Genomic DNA, 23254 nt, shown 5'->3' on the forward strand with positions numbered 1-23254 from the left:
CTTGAGAACTAAGTGTCAAATTCTGGTAGCAGTGAGGAGAAATAAGATAAAACTTTAAATGCATAAAATGGAAAGGCTTCTAAATAAAAACCTTTTAAAAATCCAAAGTAAGTGTGGAATACTGCTAACCAGTCAGAGGTGGAAGGTAATGACTGAGAAGGCAATTAACAGGGTGAATGAAGGGACCCCTAAGGTCATTTTGGTGCCAGACACCACTTCCAAAAAAGGCAGACTGACCATATGTTCCAGCAGGTTATATGCTACCTCCTGGTCCCTGGAAAGTGAGAGACAAAAATGCATGGCCCAGGGATCCTCCCTGCGGAGAAGGGCACTGAAGCCACCTTCCAGCAGCATAGACACCTGAACCTTATACTCGCCAATGGGTCAATGGCAGCTGGTAGCAAGAAAAGGCAGAATGATATTAAGTACACTTTATTTAAGAAGGTAGGAAGTGAACTATACATTTTGATTCCCCTGAAAACCCTAGATTATTTGGTGGATTTAGCTATCTAGAAAGATCTCTACTGTGTAATTTATGTTGTCCTTGATACACAGTGTCTTTCCAAATAAGTATTTCTATACATTGTATTTAACTGAACTCTTACTCTCATCTTGACTGGAATAGGACTATTTCTTATTCTGACTCTTCCACATGAGTAGGAACTGTGCCCTGAGTAGTGGTGGACTCTGAGGGGCAGCCACTGAGTCAGATGCCTGCTAGGGACTCAATCAGCAAGGGGCAGTTAGCTTTCCTCCGTGGGAATTTGAGCTACCACCTCACTGGTCTCAGCTCCTCCCTTAAGTAACGCTTCTGTGAATTCTTCATCTGGAGTTTCATTGTAGTGATTTCAGCTACTGTCTGCAGTAACATCTGAGGGATTTCAGCTTCCCTGAAGTGACACCATTGTTTTCTCCTCTGAAGTAAACCACTCAGTGATCAGCTCCTCTGAATCGTGCCCTGACCTCAGACTCTACAGCCTCTCCTGAGGTTTTTAACCATTGCCGAAGGAACAACTGTGTGAACTCAGCTCCAGTGAACGGACATCTCAGTGAGCTCCTCACCTGTCCAGCATACACCTCAGTGATCCCAACTGTTCTGCACATGTGAGTGATGTCAGTCCCTTTCAGAAGGGGCCTGTATCCTTGCTGAAGTAACACTGGCTGCCTCAGCTTCCAGCTTCACCTGTGGTGTTGTATCCAATCAGCAGTGTCACAGCAAGGGGAAAATGAGCTTCTATCAGCACCAGTGGATTGCTGTGCATTCAAGGATCAACACTCTAGCGCTTCATTTCTCCTTAGAAGTTTGCTTTCAAGAGAGAAAGGAAAAAAAAACTTAAAAATTATGAATAAACCAGATTCATTACAGCATATGATAATGGATACCACACTCTTCTTGGAATGCAAAAAAATGAAAACCTCACAGAAATGAAAATTTCAGACCATAAAAACAGAATTTTAGGTTTAAAAAATATGTATCAAAGAACTGTCTTTTGAGTAACATTTTTTTTTTTTTGAAACATCACAATGTGTAAAGAGGCACCCAGTTGGTGTAGCAGCTATGAGGTCTGGCCTCCGAATGCAAAGCTCCCTTCCTACCCACACAGGGTCCAGAGACCCAAGACATCCCATGAGTTCTGGAGCACAAGGTCTGTAAGTCATAAGGGTGGTATTTGAGGCAAACATTAATTTTTGAGTTGAATTTCACTAAAAAGTCAGGACATCCCTTCTGATCTTGAATAAAGTTCAAACACCAGGTGAAGTGTTGTCTCACTAATTAATATTTAGACTTTTTCCTTTTTTCATACAAAACAAGTGGTTCCACACACTTAGGATTTCTAGCCATAGCACATGATGATACTTGATGACAATCTTTTTTTATATCATTTTATCCACACAACACTTTTGTCTTTTAAGAGAATACTGCACATAATCCAATTCCAACTTTAGGGGGAATAATTAGAATAGTTGTTATTTTTAGGAAAGGCATGTAATAGTCTAAGAAAAATCTTTAGTATGTAAGAAAAGTTTTATTGTGACAGTAATCCTTATGTCTTCAGTATCTTCCAATAAACTTTCTAATGTTAAAGAATTATAAGTGTCTTTACCAAAATTTACTATAGTGTGTGATTTATTCTTCAATGTAACTTCAAGATGTGGGAAAAAAACAGGCACGCTCTGACGTTCTTCCATAGGAACATGCACAGTGCTCCCCTTTGGAGTTCTTTTGACACCAAACTACAGAGTATGGCATCCCGCAGAGCTACTGGAACCTTCCCCTGGGGTGGGGAGGTGGTTCTCCAGCGGCGGTGGAGGTCACAGCTTCCTGTGCACCTTCTGGTGCTGGATCAGGTGCCCGTGCTGGTTGAAGGCGCGCCCGCACTCCCCGCACTCGTAGGGCCTCTCCCCCGTGTGGATCCGCTGGTGCTGGATGAGCACGGAGTACTGGCTGAAGGCCTTGCCGCAGCGGCTGCACTCGTACGGCCGCTCCCCGGTGTGCGTCCGCAGGTGCACGATCAGTGTCGCTTTCAGGCTGAAGGCCTTGCCGCACTGCGCGCAGCGGAAGGGCCTCTCGCCCGTGTGGATCCTCTCGTGCTGGACCAGAGACCTGCGGGCGCTGAAGGCGTGTCCGCACTCGCCGCACACGTAGGGCTTCTCCCCGGTGTGCACCCGCTGGTGCTGGGTCAGGTGGGAGTGCTGCACGAAGGCCTTCCCGCACGCGTAGCAGCCGTAGGGCTTCTCCTCCGTGTGGATGCGCTCGTGGTTCATCAGCGTGGAGCGGTGGCTGAAGGCCTTCCCGCACTCGCCGCACTCGTATGGCTTCTCCCCGGTGTGCACGTTGTGGTGCTGGATGAGGACTGAACGGTCGCTAAAGGCGCGGCCGCACTCACTGCAGGTGTAGGGCTTCTCCCCGGTGTGCACGCGCTGGTGCTGGAGGAGCGTCCTCTTCACACTGAAAGCGCGGCCACACTGTGCGCACTCGTGCGGCTTCTCCCCAGTGTGCACCCGCTGGTGGCTTCGCAGGACGGTGCTGTGGTTGAAGGCCTTCCCGCAGAGCGGGCACACGTAGGGTCTTTCCCCCGTGTGGATCCGCTGGTGCTGAATAAGATGCGAGAGCTGAGTGAACGACTTCCGACACTCAAGACACTCATGTGGCTTCTCACCCGTGTGTATCTTGTGATGCTGTGCAAGATCTGAGCTCACTCGAAAGGCCTTTCCACATTCATTACACTCGTAGGGCTTCTCGCCAGTGTGGATTCTCCTATGTTTACTGAGGACAGAGCTCTGGCTGAAGGCCTTCCCACACACACCGCACACATAGGGCTTCTCTCCAGTGTGTGTTCTCTGATGCTGGAGGAGATGGGAGCTCCGACCAAAGCATTTCCCACACTCAGTGCACTTGTAGGGTCTCTCCCCACTAGGAACAGCCTGATTCTGAGAGACAGGCACACTCTGGCTCAAGACCTGAACTTCAGGTGGGCCAACAGGGCTGGGACTCACACAGAAACTCTGCTCAGGTTTATAACTTTCATCAGTCCATCCTGTGGGTGCTTTCCCCAGAATCACTGGTATTTCCTCTGAAATAAATGGCTTCCGACTCATGTCTCTATTTTGGTTTTCTCCCTTGTTTTCATATTCTGTAACAAATTCAAAGTAAAAACGTTAACTCAAATGTTAACCTACTCAAAACAGCAGAGTAAGTGCAACCTGAAAGCATGTTTAACTAACAAGAGGTGGTCGTCGGGGTGAGGTCCCTGAATGCACATGGCTGTGTGCTGCAGAGCAGAAAAATCACAACTGTGCCCAATGACTGGAAATCTGCTGATGGGGCAGCTTAAGGGACAGGTGTGACCTTTGGTCTGGAGTCATCCCCCTGCACGAAGTGTACATGTGGCACACAGCAGGGCTGCAGCCCATCACCACCTGAGTCTCACCCTCCCTGGAGTCCTTACACAGAGCTTCCAGGAGCCATTTGCAGCAGGAATAAATGTGGGACCCCACCCATGACTGCAAGGAACCTTGTGGGGCTGCCAGCAACACAGGAACAGCATTCAAATCTGTGTTGCACTCAAGTGGAATTTCAGCATGAGAGTCCCTCTGGGCAGGGGAAGATCTGAGGGAATCCTCACTCTCCCAAAGGTGTACTCAAGGTCCATAACAGGTACTCGGGGCCAGCAGCCTTGAGAAGAAATTCATAAATGCCAACATAGCCACACCCACAGATCCTGAGCTAGGATGGCATCCAAGTGTGCATATGAACTTTTTGCTCTCCCTTCTCTCCAGGGGAGGTGGAATAATTTTTTCACTGGTTCATGTGGGTAAGAACTGGGTATTTTCAGCTTAGGGAACCATATTCTGCTCTGTTCCTTCATGGTCAAAGACCTACAGCGGCAGTCTCCAAGACAGAGGCCTGATGAGGTCTTTTTCTACCTCAATCAAGTATGTTTCATTCCAGGTTCTTTATCAGAAATGATGTGGACTAGCAACCATTTTCCAATTATGTGCTATATGTAATAAGGATATTTTCAAGTCCGATGAGCCCCCCACCTTGCAGGTTAACAGCATTACTGAGATGAGAGCTTCACTTTTTAATTAGTTCATAACTCGGTCTGGGAAGACATATGCTATATAGTGGGTCACCTGGCACCCCAAGCCAAGTGATCCCTACACAAAGCCAAGGGACCTTCTGAGACTACTTCTGACTGATGTTTAGAAAAAGATTTGGGTCAAGGTGGTCAATAAATTAAATATGCTTGGGGCACCTGGGTGGCACCAGTTGGCCAAGCGTCGAACTCTTGATTTCGGCTCAGGTAATGAGATCAAGCCCCATATCAGGCTCTGTGTGGGGTATAGAGCCTGCTTAAGATTCTGTCTCCTTCTTCCTCTGCCCCTCCCCTGCTCAGGCTGTCTCTCAAAATAAATAAACTTAAAGAAAATTAAAACAACAAGAAAGTAAATAAATAAAAGATACTTGTTTTGATCTATGTTGCCTTTTGACTGACAAGGAATGGTTACCTTGGAGGGACAAAGACACCAAATGCTAATACTTCTTGTAGAAGTTGGTAGCAGCCAGAGTGTAGCAAACCCTCATCAGGTGTGGCAAGCTGCAAAGATTCAGCTGCTCGGCCATTTACTAGCCGATAATGTCACTCCCTGAGGGGAGTTGCAAAAATAGGCAGGGGAGCGCCACTCCCTGCCAGGAGAAGCTAGAAAAACAAAGATCAATCGCCCACTGGCAGGGTGGTATCAGCCCTTCACAGGCTGTGCTAAAAACTTTAGTTTATTTCCTCCTTTACCCTAGCTTTGACCCTGTTTCCTAGCAACCGACCTAGGTCAGCTGCCTTGTTCTCCCGCCTAAAAACCTTTATAAGAGAGTGTTTTCTGAATAAGAAGAAGAGGCTTGATCAGATACCATGTGTTGTGTCCTTACTCTCTGTGCTCCCCCTTCCTGCCCTTTCTCTCCCTCTCTCAGGATCAAGAACCCGCAAGGATTTTCCGCCCTGCTGGCTGGGGCGGGACATGACAATCAGGGGGTCATCTGAGAAGCAGCAGGACTGGGAAATTGGGAGAGACTGCTGAGTGTGAAGGGCCTTGTAGAAGTGGGGGGGTCCCACTCCAGGCTTGATTAATCTGCTCTCCACACCTGCCCTAAGATTCAGCAGCACTCCAGACACAGACACTCGGAGTTCTTCCCATAGACACAGGGCTCATGTTCATTGTCTTCCCCCTGGGGGCAGGTTCAGAGGAAGCCTCCTTTGGCGGCTCAGGACTGCAACAAGAGAGCACAAGCACCCACCTGAACCCTTCTCTTCTACAGAACAAGAGCTGCAAGTCCCTGGGCACAGGAAAGCGAACTTCTTATTCTAGGGCACAGATAAAAATCACAATGGTGGGGAAGGGAAAAGAAAACTACCCTCTACTTCTGAGGGAGGGGCAGGGAAGTGATCATGAGCCCAGACAATGAGAAGTCTGCTCCAACTAGGGGAAGGGCTCCCAACCAAGAATACAATACCTGCCTAAAGCTGAGGATGGATCAGGACAGTGAAGCACTCTGTCATTTCCCTCTACCCCTGCCCCAAAGGCCAGCAAGCATTGAGTAACAAGCAACAGAAGCCTACTGCTGGGGGTGGGGGGTGCTGGTGGCCAGAGCACAGAGGAAAAGCCTCTCTTGCAGGCACACCTGGAAGACTGAAAGTCCCCACCCTATGCACAAAGACGTGCCAGAGGAATGTGAATGCAGTGGTGCACTGAAGGGAACCACGAAAACAGAACCCAGCCAAATTCCTGACGCAGGCTTCCACACTAACCGCCCAGTAGGTGGGGCTACATTCCTAGACAGATGTACTATTTACCTCTACTTCTACTGTCTTAATTAATGATAACTAACATTCAATAAAAAATTATAAGACACTCAAGAGAAAGGAGAAAGACTGTGTACACACACATACACAGTCACGAGACTATGTGACTAACAGAACCAGAATTAGAGATGACCCGTATGTTGAACAATGTGAATAATCAGATGAGGTATTTCGGCAGATAGATTCTGTGACTGGAAATGTTAGATGTAGAAAATATAGCAACATAAGAATGCCTCTGATAGGCTTATCACGGACTCAACTGTGAGGTTGAGGAAAATAGCAGTGAGGAAAATAGGCCAACAGAAATTAGCCAAAAAGAAACATAAAGACAAAAATGTATGAAACAGAAAAATAAATTTGATATGGATCAACATAAATGGACTAACCTGCATGAGTTGGAAATGCAGAAGAGAAAGAACAGGAAAGTAAAAACATCTGAAATGATAATGGCTGACATTTCTCTAAAAATGGAAGACATCAAAACACAGATCCAAGATATTAGTCATACATGTTTTGTTTTGAGACACAGAGTGTATGTGTGCAAGTATGGGAGAGAGGTAGGGGGAGGGGGAGAGAGAAAAAAAAATCTTAAGCAGGCTCCATGCTGATGTGGGGCTCAATTCCACAGCCCTGGTATTATGACCTGAGCTGAAATCATGAGTGGAAAGCTCAACCAACTCTGCCACTCAGGCCCCCCACAAACATGTTTCCAAAATATCAACTAGAGCGGCACCTAGGTTGTGTCCTAGATGAGCATCTGATTTTTTAAAAATTTTTTATGTCTTTTATTTTATTTTATTTTATTTGAGAGAGAGACAGAGAGTGAGTAGGGGAGGGGCAGAGAGAGAGGAAGACACATTATCTGAAATAGCTCCAGGCTCCAGGCTCCAGCCTCACGAGGGCTTGAACCCACAGACTGTGAGATTGTGACCTGAGCCGAAGTCAGATACTCAACAGACTGAGCCACCCAGGCGCCCCGGTGAGCATTTGATTTTGGCTCAGGTCACAATCTCACAGGTCTTTGAGTATGAGCCCCACATCAGGCTCTGTGCTGACAGCTCAGAGCCTGGAGCCTGCTTCGGATTCCGTGTCTCCCTCTCTCTCTGCCCCTCCCCCACTGATGTTGTGTCTCTCTCAAAAATAAACATTAAAAAAGAAAAAAAAAAAAAACACCCCGACTAGCTACATCGTATTCAAACTGCTAAAAACCAAAGAGAAAATAAAATTTTAGAGGTAGAGGAAAAACACATACAATCGAGTGCATACTCATCAGAATCAAGTCAAAAAACAATGGACTGACACCCTTAAAGTGCAGAAAAAGAAAAAACAAGTCAATTTACAAACACCAGTGAAGAGAACACCCAACAATCAAATCCAAACTAATGTTAAAGAGAATTCTTCAGGCTGCAGAAATATACCTGACAGACAGTTGAATTTATACAAGGAAATGAAGGCTTTTGGAAACGGTTAACATGAAGGTAAATATAGGACTATGTAAAAAAATTTTTTAAATCACCCTAAAAGAGAACTGTCCAAAGCAAAAATGGTTATGCACTAGAGCACCTGGCTGGCTCAGCTGGAGGAGAATGGGACTCTTTATTTCGGGGTCATGAGTTCAAGCCCTATGTTGGGTGTAGAGACTACTTAAATACATCTGAAAAAATAGTTATACACTGTTTATAGCACATGCAAGAGCAAACCTTATGACAACACTATCACAGAACCTGGGACAGAGGGACAAGAATATCGTAATGGAGCAAATGTTTATGTCCCTCCCTGCAAATTCATACGTATTTGGTGGTAGAGACTTTGGGAGGTAACTGGAGTTACAGGAGATCATGAAGGTAGGGCCCCCATGATGGCATTAGTGCCCTCTAAGAAGAGACCTCAGTGAGCATACTCACTCCCCCTCCCCTCCCCAAGGCACACGGAGACCATGTGAGCGCACAGAAAGCGGTCATCTGCAAGGCAGGAATAGAACCTCACCAAACTCTCACTTTCATCTTGGACCTCCAGCCTCAGGAACTGGGAGATCGAAAATTTTCACGTTTAAGTCACTCAGCCCATGGCATGGCATGGTTATGGCAGACTGAACGGACTAATGGACAAGTGTGCTACTCTAATAGTCTTCTAACACATGTGAAACCACGTTAGCATTGTTTGAAGGTACACAATGGTTAGAGATACCTAGTGTGAACCCTAGAGCAGCCACTAATCATCTGTTTTTGTTTCCTCTTCCTTTCTTCCTTTTAAAAAATTAAGTTACTTGTGGGGCACCTGGGTGGCTCAGTTGGTTAAGCATCCAACTTCGGCTCAGGTCATGATCTCACGGCTTGTGAGTTCGAGCCCTGCATCGGGCTCTGTGCTGAAAGCTCTCCTCCTCTCTCTGCTCCCCACTCTCCCCCATCATACTCTCTCTCTCTGTCTCCCAAAAATAAAGATTTAAAAAAATTAAGTTATTTCTCATGATTCTATTTTATCTCCTTGGTCAGCTTCTTAGCTTTAACACTTGTGATATCTTTTGATTATGATATAGCTTAGTGTGATTGTATTCAAGTCTATTTATTTATTTATTTATTTTTAAATGTTTTATTTAGTTTTGATACAGAGAGAGACAGAGCATGAGAGGGGGAGGGGTAGAGAGAGAAGGAGTCACAGAACCGGAAGCAGGCTCCAGGCTCTGAGCTAGCCATCAGCACAGAGCCCGACGCGGGGCTCGAACTCACGAATGTGAGATCTGACCTGAGCCGAAGTCGGAGGCCTAATCGACTGAGCCACCCAGGCGCCCCTCAAGTTTATTATGTAAGGGGTTCATTAAGTTTCTTAGATCTGTGAGTTTACAATATTCATCATATTTGGAAAAATTTCAACCATCATTTCTTAGAATTTTCTTCTCTGACCCTGCCACCCCTGCTTTGTTGGCTTCATTTATATATATTAGCCTCTTTAAGATTATCCCACAGCTCACTAATGTCCTGTAGTCTTTTTCCTTCCTTTTCCTTTTTAGTAGTCTCTAGCACTTTTACTTTCACTAATCCTTTCATGTGCAATATCTAATCTGTCACTAATTTTACTCAGTGACCTGTTCATCTCATGTATTCTTGTTTTCATCTCTAGAGGTCGGAAATGAGCCTTTCATTTATCTTTCATGCCTCTACTTAATATGCTCAAAATTCCCTCTAGTCCTTGAACATATGGAAGAGATTTGTTTTAATATCCTGGTCTTCCAATTCTTTTTTTATTTTTAATTTTTTTAACGTTTACTTATTTTTGAGAGACAGAGCACAAGCAGGAGAGGGGCAGAGAGAGAGAGAAATAGAGAATCTGAAGCAGGCCGCAGGCTCTGAGTTGTCAGTACAGAGCCCAATGCAGGGCTCAAACTCACTAACCATGGGATCATGGCCGGAGCCAAAGTCAGATGCCTGACTGAACCACTCAGGCACCCCATCTGTTCTTCCAATTCTATTACTGCCGCTGTCACTTCTGGTCAGTTTAACAAGACTGTTTTTTAATTATGGTTGTATTTTCTTACTTCTTTGTATGTCTGGTAATTTTTTTTTACTAATGTCAGATATTAGTAATTTTACCTTGCTTCATGCTGGGTATTTTTTAATTCTAGAAATATTCTCGAGCTAAAGTATTCTTCCCTTTGAATTTTGTTAGACCAGACCAGAATAGTGCTCAGGGCTCTTTCCCCCTGACTAGTTACAAGCTTCCAACTCTCGGTGTTGGGAACAGATAGCATTCCCAGCCTTGTGTGAGCCTTGGGCACCGTATTTACTAGCCCATAGTTCTGTAAGCTAGAATTCCATATGGGTTCTCTGCTCAGTGTATCACAAGGCTGAAAAAAAAAGTCTTAGTCTGAATATTTGTGTGGAGGCTCAGAGAATAAATGCACTTCAAAGCTCATTCTTACTGTTGTCAAGATTTAGCCCCTTGTAGCTATAGGACTAAGGGCTGTTTCCTTGTGACTCTCAGCTCCTGACTGGTACCTGCATTCTTGCCATGTGGCCCCCTCTACCTTCAAGGCAGCCAATAGTGCATCAAATCCTTCTTCAGATTCTTTGAATCTGGCTTTGGTCCCTGACCCCCACACCCCGACTTAAAGAGTTCTCCATTCCTTAAAAGCAATAGGTTAACATAATCACAAGAATAAAACCCCTATTCACAGTCTTAAGGATTATGCAGGGAGGGTATATACTGTGCAGAGAAAGAGAGCTCTGGTCTCTCTTCCTCTTCTAAGGACACTGATCACAGCAAATCAAGGTCCTATCCTTAAGACCTTATTTAACCTTAATTACCTCCATAAAACCTCCATCACCAATACATTCACAAGGGTTTAGGGCTTCAACATATGAATGGGGGAGGGGCACAAACATTCATTCTATTATGAGGACCATCTTAAAATCCTGGCTACCGCAGCTACTACTCCTTCTAAAGAGGCAGCTCTTTCCTGGCTTTGGACACTTTCCTTGCTAGTGCTAATACTCAAGAAGTCTTCCTGTAGATCTCCAGAATTTGTCAAACGGACTCCTCCATGGCACTTCTGGCTTCCCTGGCATCTCTGGGTTCCTAGCTGTGTGTCCTCAGGCCTGGGAGACCACTGGGCTCTGCCAGGTTTCCCTCCTTGCACTGTGATCTTTTCCAAGTGGTGAGGCTGGACAATCACCCCTTTGTTTCTTGGGAATGACTTTCCTTCACTGACTGCTTTCCAACATCTTGAGAGCCATGGTTTCATATATGTTGTCCAGTTTTTCAGCTGTTTCAAGTGAGAGGTAACTCCCATCTCTGTTTACTCCATCTTGGCTGGAAGTAGAAGCCCTTGTTGTTCTTGGGTTTTTTTAATAGTTTTATATTAGAAGTTTGTATCTCTAACCAATAACTTAATTAGACATATTTCTGAGACTGTCCTTACTGCACACTTAGAGTGGAACATCTGACACAGAGATCCGTGTTTTCGACTTCATTAGATGCCACAGTGGTTTCCAAAGTGAGTGTGCACATTTACATCCTCATTAGCTGCTTTACATCCTCAACCAAACTTGATAATGTCAGATCTTTCCTTTCTTTTCTCGTTTTTGACCCTGAAGGTCTAACAGGTATATCACAGCAGTTGTAATTTCCATTACCCTGATAAGTAATCAGGTTGAGCATGTCCTCACACTTATTAGCCCTTTGATTTTCCTCCTCTATCAGAACTTAAGTTTTGTACCAACATTTCTTATTCGATATTTCTGCATTTTTTATTCTCATCAGAACAATTATTAAATTTATATTGTTTTGAAACATGGCAACACTAATAGGTTCTTCATTTTAAAAATCTGGGTTTACAGTCATCTTTTAACAAAATTTTTATACATCTTATTTTTTAAAAGTTATACTATATGTTTTTTAAACTGGAAAACACACGGTTTCGTTGTTTTTTTGGACTTAAATAGCCTCATCTTCATAGAGTAAAGCTAGTAAGACAAAAAAACAATTACCCATTTGCCTTGAAAAATATTTCTTCTATTATTTGAAGCTCCTAAATAGGTAGTTTCTTTGCCAAAGTAACAAGATGAGCAAGATGACTTTAGTAAATTAAAAAATAACTACAGGTTACCCAATCATCCATGGCATAAAAGCAACGCATGACCAAACTTGGAGGACCAGAGCCCTCACTTTCAGAACAATAAAGCTTCACGGGCTGTTTCAAGTATAGACTAGGGAAGAATGTTTTACATGTGACAAAACAAAGGAAAAAAAAACAATTCCACTGAAATAAAATTTTAATTTAGAAAGCCCCTCCCCATGATTTTGTAGAGCCTGTATGTGCTATATAACAAGAACATAACTCTGCACCCCAGCAATCTCTTTACATTCTGGTGAATCACGAGCATTAACACCTTCAGGGATTGTACTGGTTTAAAAAGATGAGACATATACCTACCCCATGGACAGGGTGAACTGTCTTGCTGCCTACAAGCTGTCATGTGGTCACGCTTGGAATTGTCTGCAAAAGGAAAAGAGAGTTAAGTGAGAACAAATCAGTTCTCAAGAACAGGAACTCCTGGGGCACCTGGGTGGCTCAGTCGGTTAAGCAAATGACTTCCGCTCAGGTCATGATCTCACAGCTCGTGAGTTCAAGCCCTATGTTGGGCTCTGTACTGATAGCTCAGTGCCTAGAACCTGCTTCGGATTCTGTGTCTCCCTCTCCTTCTGTCCCTCCCTCCCCTGCTTGTGCTGTTTCTCTCTCTCTCTCTCTCTCTCTCTCTCTCTCTCTCTCTCTCTCAAAAATAAACAAACATTAAAAAAAAAAGAGTAGGAACTCCTTTCACTGGCTGTTCACTGTCTGTTGCGTGTAAGTGCAATTCACAGAGTTAAGACCACAGGCTCCTCTGCCCAAAAAGGCCCCAGGTAGAAGCTACTCCTGGGTCTGTCACCTGTCAGTGTGCACAGCTGCCAGGAGCTGATTGGCCCAAGTGAAGGATGGCCAGCTCCTCTCACTCACCTGAATGTCCGCTGCCCAGGCCCCTAGTCTCCTCAGCCCCTTGCCCATCCAGAACCCACGGCTCTTCTCCTCGCTCCAGCTGACAGATCACATTGGGCTTCGATCCTGGAAGTCCTGCTCATGGGGAGGGAAGGCCTTTTGTCAACACAAGATCTGTAAACACCCATACCTCACTTGAGTGGCCTATAGGCATGAGACAGACCAGTGTGATGTCCCTCTAGAGCTGAACACCTAGAGGCAACCCCCAAAACCCCCACCCCAGGTCCTGCCCTTGGCCAAGCACACAGACACAGAAGCGGCCTGCTAAGGAACCATACCCAGTGATACCACGTTGCCATAGGTCTCCATCATAACGTGTCGGTAGAGGCCACGTTGAGCAGGGCCCAGGCGGTCCCACTCTTCCTGGGAGAGGAGCACAGCCACATCCTCAAAGGTCACCTTGGCCTGGAATGACAGGGGCTGCTGAAGGTTGGATTGAGCCTCCACATCTGAGATGGAATGGGTGCAAGCAACGTGGGTGGGGGGAGTGGAGACACCCGGGGTCGGGGTCGGGAGAAAACACATGTGAGCAGATGAGGGAGGCATCAGGAAGGGGCCACACTGTTCAGAAGACACAGTGACACTCAGGCTGCCACCTGGAGCCTTGGGCATGGGAGAGATGTGAGGAAATGCAGGGGTGCAGCAAAGGCCCTCGAGGCAGCTCACCTGGGGTCCTGCTGGTGGTGGGAGGAGTCTGGCCGCTGCCATAGTGTGATCCCCTGAGATTTCTGAGGAAGATAAGTCAGAGGAGCCTGTGGGGTGAGAGAGAAAGGTGCACATGAGAGGCCCACCCTTGCCCCCACTGTGAACTCTCATGGGCCCAAGAAGGTCTCATCGGAGATGCCTGGGGACACCTGTTACCCCAAGGCTCCAGCCACAAGGTTTTGCTCTCCAGACCCTGGGGTCCTCATGACCAGCTGGGGAGCTAGCAAGGACTCTGAGGCACCTGGCCAGGCCCACAGTCTAGGTACAGGGCCCTGGCCAGAGCATTCACATAGGTACAAAGCGTTTATTAGGTCTGGTGTGGGTGCCAGGCCAGGCTGCCTCCATAGACAATCCCCCAGTGAAGACATGTTGGGAATGGATGGCTTTCCTCAAGGTCCACACTCCTATGGGGGCCTCACCCAGGTCCAGCGTGCGTGGCTTGACCATAACTCCTGTGGGCCCACTGTTGCCTCAGTCTCATCTAGGGCCATCAACCTGGTGGTGGCTCCACCAGGGACTGGGAACAGAGACAGGACAAATGGTTGATTCTGGAGGATTAAGTCCAGAGCCACCCAGGGATTTGGTCTGAGCACCAACAGGGAGGCCTCGGGGTGAGCAGGTTCTGGGGATTTATCAGGATGAATTAAGTTGAGGTGTCTATCATTCTCACATTACTGGGGGGAGAAAGGGGGACCAAAGGCTCTCCTAATGGGGTTCACATATTTTGGAGTGCCAAAGGGGGTCTGAACAGGAACACAAAAGTCCAGTGAGCAGATCACTCTAGGAATAATGGTACAAGTTGGTGATCAACCATCTCATGCATGCAGCTCAGCAGGTACCTCCACAAACTGGGTGCCTCATCTGTTTGATTTCTCTGTAGAACATCAGATGTATGTGTAGGTTTGCATGGAAAACTTTTGGGAATACAAAACCTGAGCTCCTAACTGCAGCTACCTCTGGAACACAATGGTAGACTTATCCACCAAGAATGTCCATTCCCCCAAAATCTGTGTCTGGGTCAATGCAAATCTAATTATGATTCCAACAAATGCCTTTTAAATTGAATTAATATGAAAAATAGATGCTGGAGAATAGGTAAGAATAAAATTTGAAAAAATGGGTGTGAGGCAGGGTGGTCCTGCCTCACCAGGTCTCAGAACAAAGACAGGAAGTCATTGCCACCACCTGCTCTGCCTCCTGCCCTCTTGGCAGTGTATCCAACACCCACATCCACTTGAGCTGCCCACAGACTTGCCATCTTTCATTGTCAGTCATCTTCCCCATGGCCTTGTCCAAGTGCCTCTCCATGAGTGGTCTCTGTACCCCCACCCCATCACAAAGGGGTCCTGTCAGGGTCTCTGATGACTTCCATGTGGTCAGATCCTCGCCCACTGTTGGCAGGGTGAGTTATTAATCTGGTACTCATGCAATTCTGTCCCTCCTAGGTCTCCTGGACATTGCTCCCTCAGCCAGGCCCTCTAGCCATCCTCATCTGTGTAAGAATTTGACCTTCATGTATCATACAGGTCTGGTCCCGTGGGAACCTGGCAGAAGTAGACATTTGCACTATGGCCCCACGGCAACTAGGCCAGGATCCAACAATAAACACCCATAGGAACCTCATTCAGGGCCTTCCCAGTGGGTACAGATGATCCAGGAGGCATGTGGCTCATGTGGCCATAAGGCCTTAAGCCAGACCAACTCCTGTGCCTGCCTGTGTCCTGTGCCTGTGCTTCTTCCAGCCCCACATCCTCCATATACCTGGCACTGTCCACAGTTATCCTACAAGCCTGAATGTTCAGTGGAACCTAGGGTCCCCTTTTTGGTGCATTTGAGCTGGCAATCCCCTTCCCTCCAACTCAACATCTTCCTGGGGACCATCTCAGACACTTAACATCTAACACTAGGCTCCTATTTCTGCCCCCAGCTCAGTCTGGGCACCTGTACCCAAGACCTGATCCTGAAGCCCCCTTTCCTCCTCATTCTCTCACACCCCACTCCAAATCCACCCTCCTAGTGCACCCAGAACTTGGCCCTGTTGCAGCACGCTAGTGTATCTGTCCCCCATGGGAATAGTGACTCTCCTTGGCTTCAACTAACTTCCTGGCCCCTCCATGACTGCTATGAGGCAGCTCAGAACCCTGCCTGGGCCTCCCCTCTGGCAGGGAGTTTCCTGACCTTTGGCTGGTGCTTGACCATATCTCCCTCTCATTGAGGCCCTTCCTGACCCCCTACCTCAAGGGCCTCTGCCTTGCCCCATCCTACCTCTCCCTTCCTGTCTCAGCAGGAAAGCCATCAGCCCAATGTTTGCCAAGTAAGTGAATGAAATTAAAAAAGTAATGATATCATACTTTACACACTGTCTCAGAGAAGCCGCCTGACAGTTATGTAGATGAACCAGTTATGCCATTAGCCAGTGGGCACTCCCTCGGAATAGACCCAGGCTCAAGGATGGTGCCACTGCCAACCCACAGTCCTTCCACACACAAGTCATATACCCGCTAAGAGAAAGATTCAGGCTGTGCTAGACATACAACAGCTAAATGAAATTGTGGGACACAGAGAGCATGTCCAAGACGCTCCTCTTTCAGAAACAATGACTCCAGGGCCACGAAGGTTGTGTGTGTGCTTTGTCCTCACCTGTAAAACAGAAAATCACATTCCTTCTCTGGGGCCTCAAGAGGGGAGAGTACTTAGAACCACTGGGCGCAGAGTCAGATGCTGCTGGACTAAGTGTTATCTCATTCAATTAGATTAACTCAAAAAACCAGGCTGTCAACATGAGTGAGGCATGGAGGTGGGTGGAGAGGGCAAAGGAAAGGATTCCAACCTGGAGGGAGTCCTGGAAAAGAATAAAAACAAAGGATCTCTACCTAGGATGACCCTCACACATTATGAAGTTAAAAAAAAAAAAGCGTATCACATAGTATGTGTCAATACTATCACACAGTAGTTTTTTACTATTATCTGAAGATCTGTGTCCTTCCAACATTTATATGGTGAATTCCTAATGCCCAGTAGGATCGTGTTAGGAGGTAAGGAGAAATGCTTAGGTCATGAGGCTAGACTCCTCATGATGGGATTAGAGCCCTTATAAGAAGAGACCCCCACAGAGCTTCCCCACTCCTTCTACCACGTGAGGACACAGCAAGAAGTATGAAGCTTTCCCCTGACCATGCGGGCACCCTAATCTTGGACCTCCAGCCTTCAGAACTTCGAGAAATGTCTGTTGTGTTTTACAGGCTACCCAGTCTACACTATTTTGCTATGACAGCCCAAAGGAACTAAGATGACTGTATTCTGATAAAAAAAATAAATAAAATAAAAATAAAATAAAATAAAATAAATGCAAGAAGTGATACTAATTTTGAACAAGTCTGTGACTTCAAGCAAAGATGTGCAAAACGTCGTGGACTTCAAAATCAACAACTGTCAGGCAGGAAAACAGAGCCATCCAGGGCACCAAAACTGGCTTTGAACCAGCCACCCTTTCCCCAACTCCGACCTCCATGATTCTGATGCCCACTCCATACTTTGCTCTGTGAGAAAAACATAGGAGTTCAGACAGGAAAGAAGAACGGGTGTGCACAACAACTTCTGTTCAGATGACACCAGAGCTGGAATCACCGTCACTGAGTCCCCTAACAGACTGTGAGGAGGCCATGCCACCCTCACAAAGGGGCAAGCACAAACAGCACCAGCCCTGGGAGTGCATACACCCCCACCCATCAATAACAGTCATTCTTCGGATGTAGGAATTTCATTTTTGGAAATCTCCTCAGGGAATAACCCCAACAAAACCAGAACAGGTCAATGTCCTCAGCAGCAGTAGATGCTTAATGGGAAAGAAGCCACACCGCAGTGAGACACTCTGCCAAACACAGTCTAGCTCTCATGATGACTGAGCAGCCAGCAACAAAGACAGGAACTAAAAAAGGGACTGCAGAGAGGCCGAGAGCTTAAAGTTTATTATTATTATTTTGTTTTGTAAGCTAATCATTAGGAACTTATCACCCTTGTTGGAATTCTTGATAGGCTTGATGTAAAAGAACAACCAAGCCTGTCCTCCCAAAACCTCGTTACCAGTGACAGGCTAGCATGGGCATACTAGCAGTGCCTGGTCTGGGGTGAGCAGCTCCCAGGATCTTCCTCCCTCTGTCCTCACCATCCTCACCCACAGGGTTTCGTGATGGAATGCCCCTCTTCATCTCCAGAGAGCCCCACCCTCCGTGGTGGAAGCATCTTCAGAAAAGACAGCTCGGAGCCACTTGCGAACACAGAGCACAAGCCTGCAATCTTCCATAGTGAATGATCACGGTTCCAAACCAACGGCTTTCTTATACACCAGAAACACCTGGTCACAAAACATATGGGGGAAAAAAATTCTGTTCACAAATGGCATCAAGAAACAAGCTTAAAATAAACTTTAGAAAGGTGATGTTAATTCTGCCCACTGTATCCACAAAACCAAGGTGCCTAGAGCCAAGCGGGCCTGGGGGAAAGCAGAACAGAGCAGAGCAGGGCTGAGTCTGTATAAACAAATGGAGAACAGAGGCAATTCAAATTGCTGAGGAAAGATGATTCAGTAAATGGTGTGAGGACAAGTTAAATGCTTTAGGAAAAGCGAAATTAAGCCTTTACATAAAGTTCAACAAATCTCCCAGAAAGTAGAGGAAGGCAAAGAGATTAAAACAAACAAATTTGGTCAGAAAAATTTAGATCATCTCAGTCTAATGAATGCATTAGGCTAATGAATAAGAGTTAAAATTTTAAGTTACATTTTATAAAAAAAACTTGAATACAAATATAGATACAGTTTTATTATTTTAGGTGGGAAGGGCCTTTCAAAGCAAAATACCAAAAGCAGAAATCTGCAGGGCAGAGACTCCCACATTTGCTGCATGAAAATTAATACCTTATGCACATCAAAGCCACCAAATTCCAGAATGGGCCCAAAGACATGTAAGAATTTAATGCATGACAAAGTCGGGTTTTCAAATCAATGGAAAGATGAATTATTCAATAGGTAGTGTTAGAAACAGCAAAGAGGAAAAGAAATGAAGTTGGATTCCCAACTCACCCCACACCAAAATAAATTCCAGATGGATCCACAGTGCACAAGTACCAGAGAAAAACAAGAGTTTATGTTAAAAATAACCTTGGCGCGGGGAAAGTCCTTTAAGACATAACAAAGCACAAAAGTCTTCGGAGAAATATTTTACGATTAAAAACTTGAAATCTCTTCAAAAAACCTGAAACCGGAACAAAGCACCATAACTGGAATCAAATGTCAGTTTGTGAATAATATTTTCAACATATACGGAAGAGAGTATGAGCTGGCAGATCACAAAGGAAATGCAAAGGCACACGAACAGTTCCAACCTCACCAATCATCGGGGAACGGAAATTAAAACATTCATGTGACAACAATGCGGGGAGGGCAATTCTCAGTCCCCCATCTCCCGCTCATTCCACCTCCGAGTCCACCCTACACAACCCGGGTGTACAAAACCGACGGAATGCACCGCCACGAAGACAGTTTGCAAGTGAAAAATCTAACAACTGTCGACCGGTAGAGCATGGCCATCCTAGGCCCCCGAGCTTCCCTTTGAGGTTAATAACCGAAAACAGTGCACGCAAAATACGGAAAGGGTACAAAGGAAACCAGCTAGTGCTGCCTTTGCGCACACTGGCAGGCTGTTCCCAACGACGACTTCCAATTTTTATATTTTTCCCAAACGTTTACATTAAAAAAAACACGTTACTTTCTATTGAAATCTTAAAAATCAAATAATAAACTAGGTAAATATTTGCAAACCATGCTAGAAAAGCTGGGTCTCCATTAAAAACGGGCTCTTATAAGGTAATAGGAAAAAGAGCACGAGCAGAAATATGGAGAAAGGATGTAAAATTAGGAAAAGTACTTTTAGCCAACGAGATATCAACGCTGCTCGGAGGCGGAGAAACGGCTTACTGCGAACTGCACAGGCGCTGCGGCCGCTGCGGGGTCCGGATGGGCTTCTCAGCCCCTGGTTCTCGACTTTGGGGAGCTCTTGAGCGAGCCGGGGACTCGCGGGTCGCCGACCACCCTCCCCGGGGCAACCGCGCCGCCGTTCTCTCCGCCGCATCCCTCCACCTCTGGCCTGCGCTCGCCGACTGCGGAGGAGGGGCCCCGGGGAGGGCGGGGGTGGGTGGGAAGTTGAGGTGTCTCAGGGCCTGGGGGGAGGGGATTCCGGGCGTGGCAGGGCCGTAGGACCGGGACACTGGGAGACTGTGTAGTGTCAAGGGTAAGGGGGGAGGCTCTGGGGCGTGGCAGGGCCCGAAGGGTCGAGGTCGGGAGAGGCCTGGGTGTGAGGAGCCAAGAGAGGATCGGGGTGTGGCAAAAGGCTGGGAGGTGGGGGCTCAGAGTGGGGTCCGAGGAGGGGAAGGAGCCCACTGCGCGCCCGCAGGAGGAGGAACCCGGCGCGAGGGGCGGAAGCAGAGCGTGCCGGCGGGGAAGTGCCCCGTCCAAGAGGACGACCCGGCTCCACCTTGCGAGCTGGCGGAGAGGCCCGGCTCGCCAGTGCCCACACGCACGTCCAACTCACCTTCCACGCCGCAGACTCACGCGCGAAGAGACGGACGCCTGCAACCCACTCAGACAAAAGGGACGCCCCGCCTCGTCTGCGCATCCGCCAATCCCTTCGGGCTCCGCCTCCTCAGTCCCCGCCCACGCCCCCCAGTCACCAGTCCTTGAGCACTACACCTCCCAATCATCCCCGCCTTCCCCGCCGGCGCCATTTTCCTAACTGACAGTGAGGCCGCTGTCTCCCGAGCCACCGAGAGGCGAGATCTCCGGAGCGCCTAGAGAGGCCGCACCGCGCTCCGGCCTCGCAGTTACCGCACTTCCGGCGGTCTTGCGGTAACTTCTAGGGATGCTCCCGAGCCTCGGACCCATTGGCAACCTCGGCCCTGTTGGGTGGGGTTTCGGGCTTGTGACCAGACCGGTTCCTTTTCTGCTCCTAACCGGGTGCCACACCCTCTGAACGTGCCTCCTCATTGCTGTGCTCTGGGATCCGGCAAGGACCTAGCGGTGGTCGTCACGTGTGACAGTGACTGCCTCCTCAATCACCTGCACTGTGGTTCACGCACTTTTTTAGGAGGGAAGGTGAAGCCTGCGTCCGGGAGAGTGGTGGACGGTGTGGCACCATCCCCGGAGAGAGGAGGCTGCGACAGCCACGATTAGAATGCTTATGCGTGTTCTAGAATAACTAGAAAGGTTAGGGCTTTCTTGGAGGAACGGTTGGGGAGCAGGAGGAAGAGTCGGCCATCTCATCTTTTCTTTTTTTTTTTTTTTCTTTTTTAATGTTTTATTTAGTTTTGATACAGAGAGAGACAGAGCATGAGAGGGGGAGGGGTAGAGAGAGAAGGAGGCACAGAACCAGAAGCAGGCTCCAGGCTCTGAGCTAGCTGTCAGCACAGAGCCTGACGCGGGGCTCGAACCACGAACGTGAGATCTGACCTAGGCCGAAGCCGGAGGCTTAACCAATGAGCCACCCAGGCGCCCCTCATCTTTTCTGATAGGCGACCCTGGATTGGGAGTATGGCTTCCTGACTTCAGGCAGGGATGGGAAGAAAAATTAAGCAGGAGGGGGGACAGAGAGCCCCTCTACAGGGACACCCTTTCTTCTTTCCTTTTTCCTTTTAGCTTCTTATTATAGAAACTTTCAAGGATATACAAAGGTAGGTAAAGTAGTGTAATGAACCCCACGTGTCCATCAAACAGTTGAAACGGCCAGTCTCTTCACCTATTTATCTAGTTATTTCCTTAATCCCATAGAAGAGGTCATTTTATTTAATAATTATTCCCATATTTGTCTAAAAGATAAGGGCTCCTAAAAACGTAATTACAAAGCTATTATCACCTGTAAATGTTAATGATTTCCTTTATTATCAAGTCTAGGAAACTTTTTAATGTAAAAATACATTATGAGTTTACCGTGATATTTCAAATTTAGGGCTAGGTGGCTATTAACTTTTAAAAAATTATGTTTGTATCTCTTTTCCCCTCATATTAAAAATCTTGGGGGGCGTCTAGGTGGCTCAGTCAGTTGAGCATAGACTTCTTGGTTTCAGCTCAGGTCATAATCCCAGAGTGGTGAGATCCAGCCCCATGTCAGGTTCTGCCATAAGCAGGAGTCCCTTTAAGATTCAGTCTGTCTCTCCCTCTGCCCCCCTCTCCAACTGGCACGTGCATTCTCTCTCAAATTAAAAAAGAAAAAAAAACTTGGATCCTGATTATCTTATCACAATGATTTACTTTATTATTTATATATATAGTTATGTGAGAATAACAATGCCAATATTACAACAGCATGATTATTGAAAACTGTCACATTCGGGGCGCCTGGGTGGCTCAGTCGGTTAAGCGTCAGGCTTCGGCTCAGGTCATGATCTCATGGTTCGTGGGTTCAAGCCCTGCATCGGGCTCTGTGCTGACTGCTAGCTCAGAGCCTGGAGCCTGTTTCAGATTCTGTATCTCCCTCTCTCTCTGACCCTCCCCTGCTCGTGCTGTCTCTCTCTGTCTCTCAAAAAATAAATAAAAAGCATTAAAAAAAAAAAAAGAAAAAACTGTCACATTCTTTTGCAGTTGTTAGGATATATCCCATGCTTTAAAGTAAATTAAGAGCCACCTAGGTGGCTCAGTCGATTAAGTGTCCTACTTTGGCTCAGGTCATGATTTCACAGTTCATGGGTTTTGAGCCCCACGTTGTGCTCTGTGCTGACAGCTCAGAGCCTGGAGCTTGCTTTGAATTCTGTGTCTCCCTCACTGTCTGCCCCTCCCCTGCTCGTACTCTGTTTCTCTCTCTTAAAAATAAAAAAACCCATGAAGTAAATGAAAATAATCTGTTTCTGTGGGGTTGAGACTCTATATACTGGTTCATTTGTTTCATGTTGCTTATGCTTTTTAGGGTTACATTTTTCAGGTTTAAAAAAATGTTTATTCATTTCGGGAGAGAGATTGAAAGAGAGCACCAGTGAGGGAGGGGCAGAGAAAGCGGGAGAGAGAATCCCAAGCAGGCTCTGCACTGTGAGCACAGAACCTGATGGGGGGCTCAATGTCATGAATAGTGAGTGAGATCATGACCTGAGCCAAAATCAAAATGCTTAACTGACTGAGCCACCAGGTGCCCCTCAGGTCTTTTAAAAACAATTTTTTTTAAGATTTTATTTTTTAAGCAGTCTCTACACCCAACCTGGGGCTTGAACCCACAACCCTGAGACCAAGACGTACACGCTCTACTGACTGAGCCAGCCAGGTGCCCCCAAATTTTCAGGTTTTTATAAAATTTTGTTTTATGATTATGTAATGCATTTATATGGCTCCAAAGTCAAGTCTACAAACCAAAAACATTCAGAGAAGTCTGGCTTCTCTCCCTGTCCCCACCAACCTGTTACCTTCCTCTCCCTATCGGTAAGTTTTTTATTTTTTAAGTTTTATTTATGTATTTTGAAGGAGACTGCAAGTGGGAGAGGGGGAGAAAGGGGGACAAAAGATCCAAAGCAGGCTCTGTGCTGACAGTGTAAGGATGCAGGTCGGATCCGGCCCTCGCCACCGGCCGTCCCAGCCTTCCCGGAGCCGGTCGCGGCGCACCTCCGCGGTGGATGCACCCGGCGGCCG

The 23254-nt window shown here is 46.8% G+C and overlaps 1 protein-coding gene across 9 annotated transcripts; it reads right to left on the reverse strand.

Moving 5' to 3' along the window:
- Positions 1-416: 416 nt before the first annotated feature.
- On the reverse strand, positions 417-20249 carry ZNF250 (zinc finger protein 250). 9 transcript variants are annotated; one of them, XM_029923085.1, is made up of 8 exons: positions 18674-19464; positions 17768-17947; positions 16234-16435; positions 13555-13640; positions 13167-13308; positions 12850-12963; positions 12289-12351; positions 417-3635 (listed from the first exon to the last, which is right to left on the reverse strand). In XM_029923085.1, exons 4-8 carry the CDS (start codon positions 13594-13596, stop codon positions 2314-2316), a joined length of 1683 nt encoding a protein of 560 aa, XP_029778945.1. In that variant the 5' UTR covers positions 13597-13640; positions 16234-16435; positions 17768-17947; positions 18674-19464; the 3' UTR covers positions 417-2313. The 9 variants fall into 9 exon arrangements, with proteins under 9 accessions (XP_029778945.1, XP_029778939.1, XP_029778937.1 ...); XM_029923079.1 differs by lacking the exons at positions 16234-16435; positions 18674-19464 and adding an exon at positions 20181-20229 and having other exon boundaries at positions 17759-17947; XM_029923077.1 differs by lacking the exons at positions 16234-16435; positions 17768-17947; positions 18674-19464 and adding exons at positions 19568-19749; positions 20181-20187 and having other exon boundaries at positions 13167-13293.
- Positions 20250-23254: the final 3005 nt, after the last annotated feature.

The sequence above is a fragment of the Suricata suricatta genome, chromosome 15 (genome assembly GCF_006229205.1).
Source record: "Suricata suricatta isolate VVHF042 chromosome 15, meerkat_22Aug2017_6uvM2_HiC, whole genome shotgun sequence".
Classification (NCBI taxonomy): domain Eukaryota; kingdom Metazoa; phylum Chordata; class Mammalia; order Carnivora; family Herpestidae; genus Suricata; species Suricata suricatta.

Excerpts from the sequence above, each read along its gene's own strand:
- ZNF250 (XM_029923077.1), bottom strand. The coding sequence starts at position 19,721 with ATGCGGCGGAGAGAACGGCGGCGCGGTTGCCCCGGGGAGGGTGGTCGG. Across the intron at positions 13,294-13,554 it reads CACCACCAGCAGGACCCCAG|GCCAAGGTGACCTTTGAGGA; the intron begins GTGAGCTGCCTC and ends CTGTCATTCCAG. Across the intron at positions 3,636-12,288 it reads CAGTTCACCCTGTCCATGGG|AATATGAAAACAAGGGAGAA; the intron begins GTAGGTATATGT and ends AATTTGTTACAG.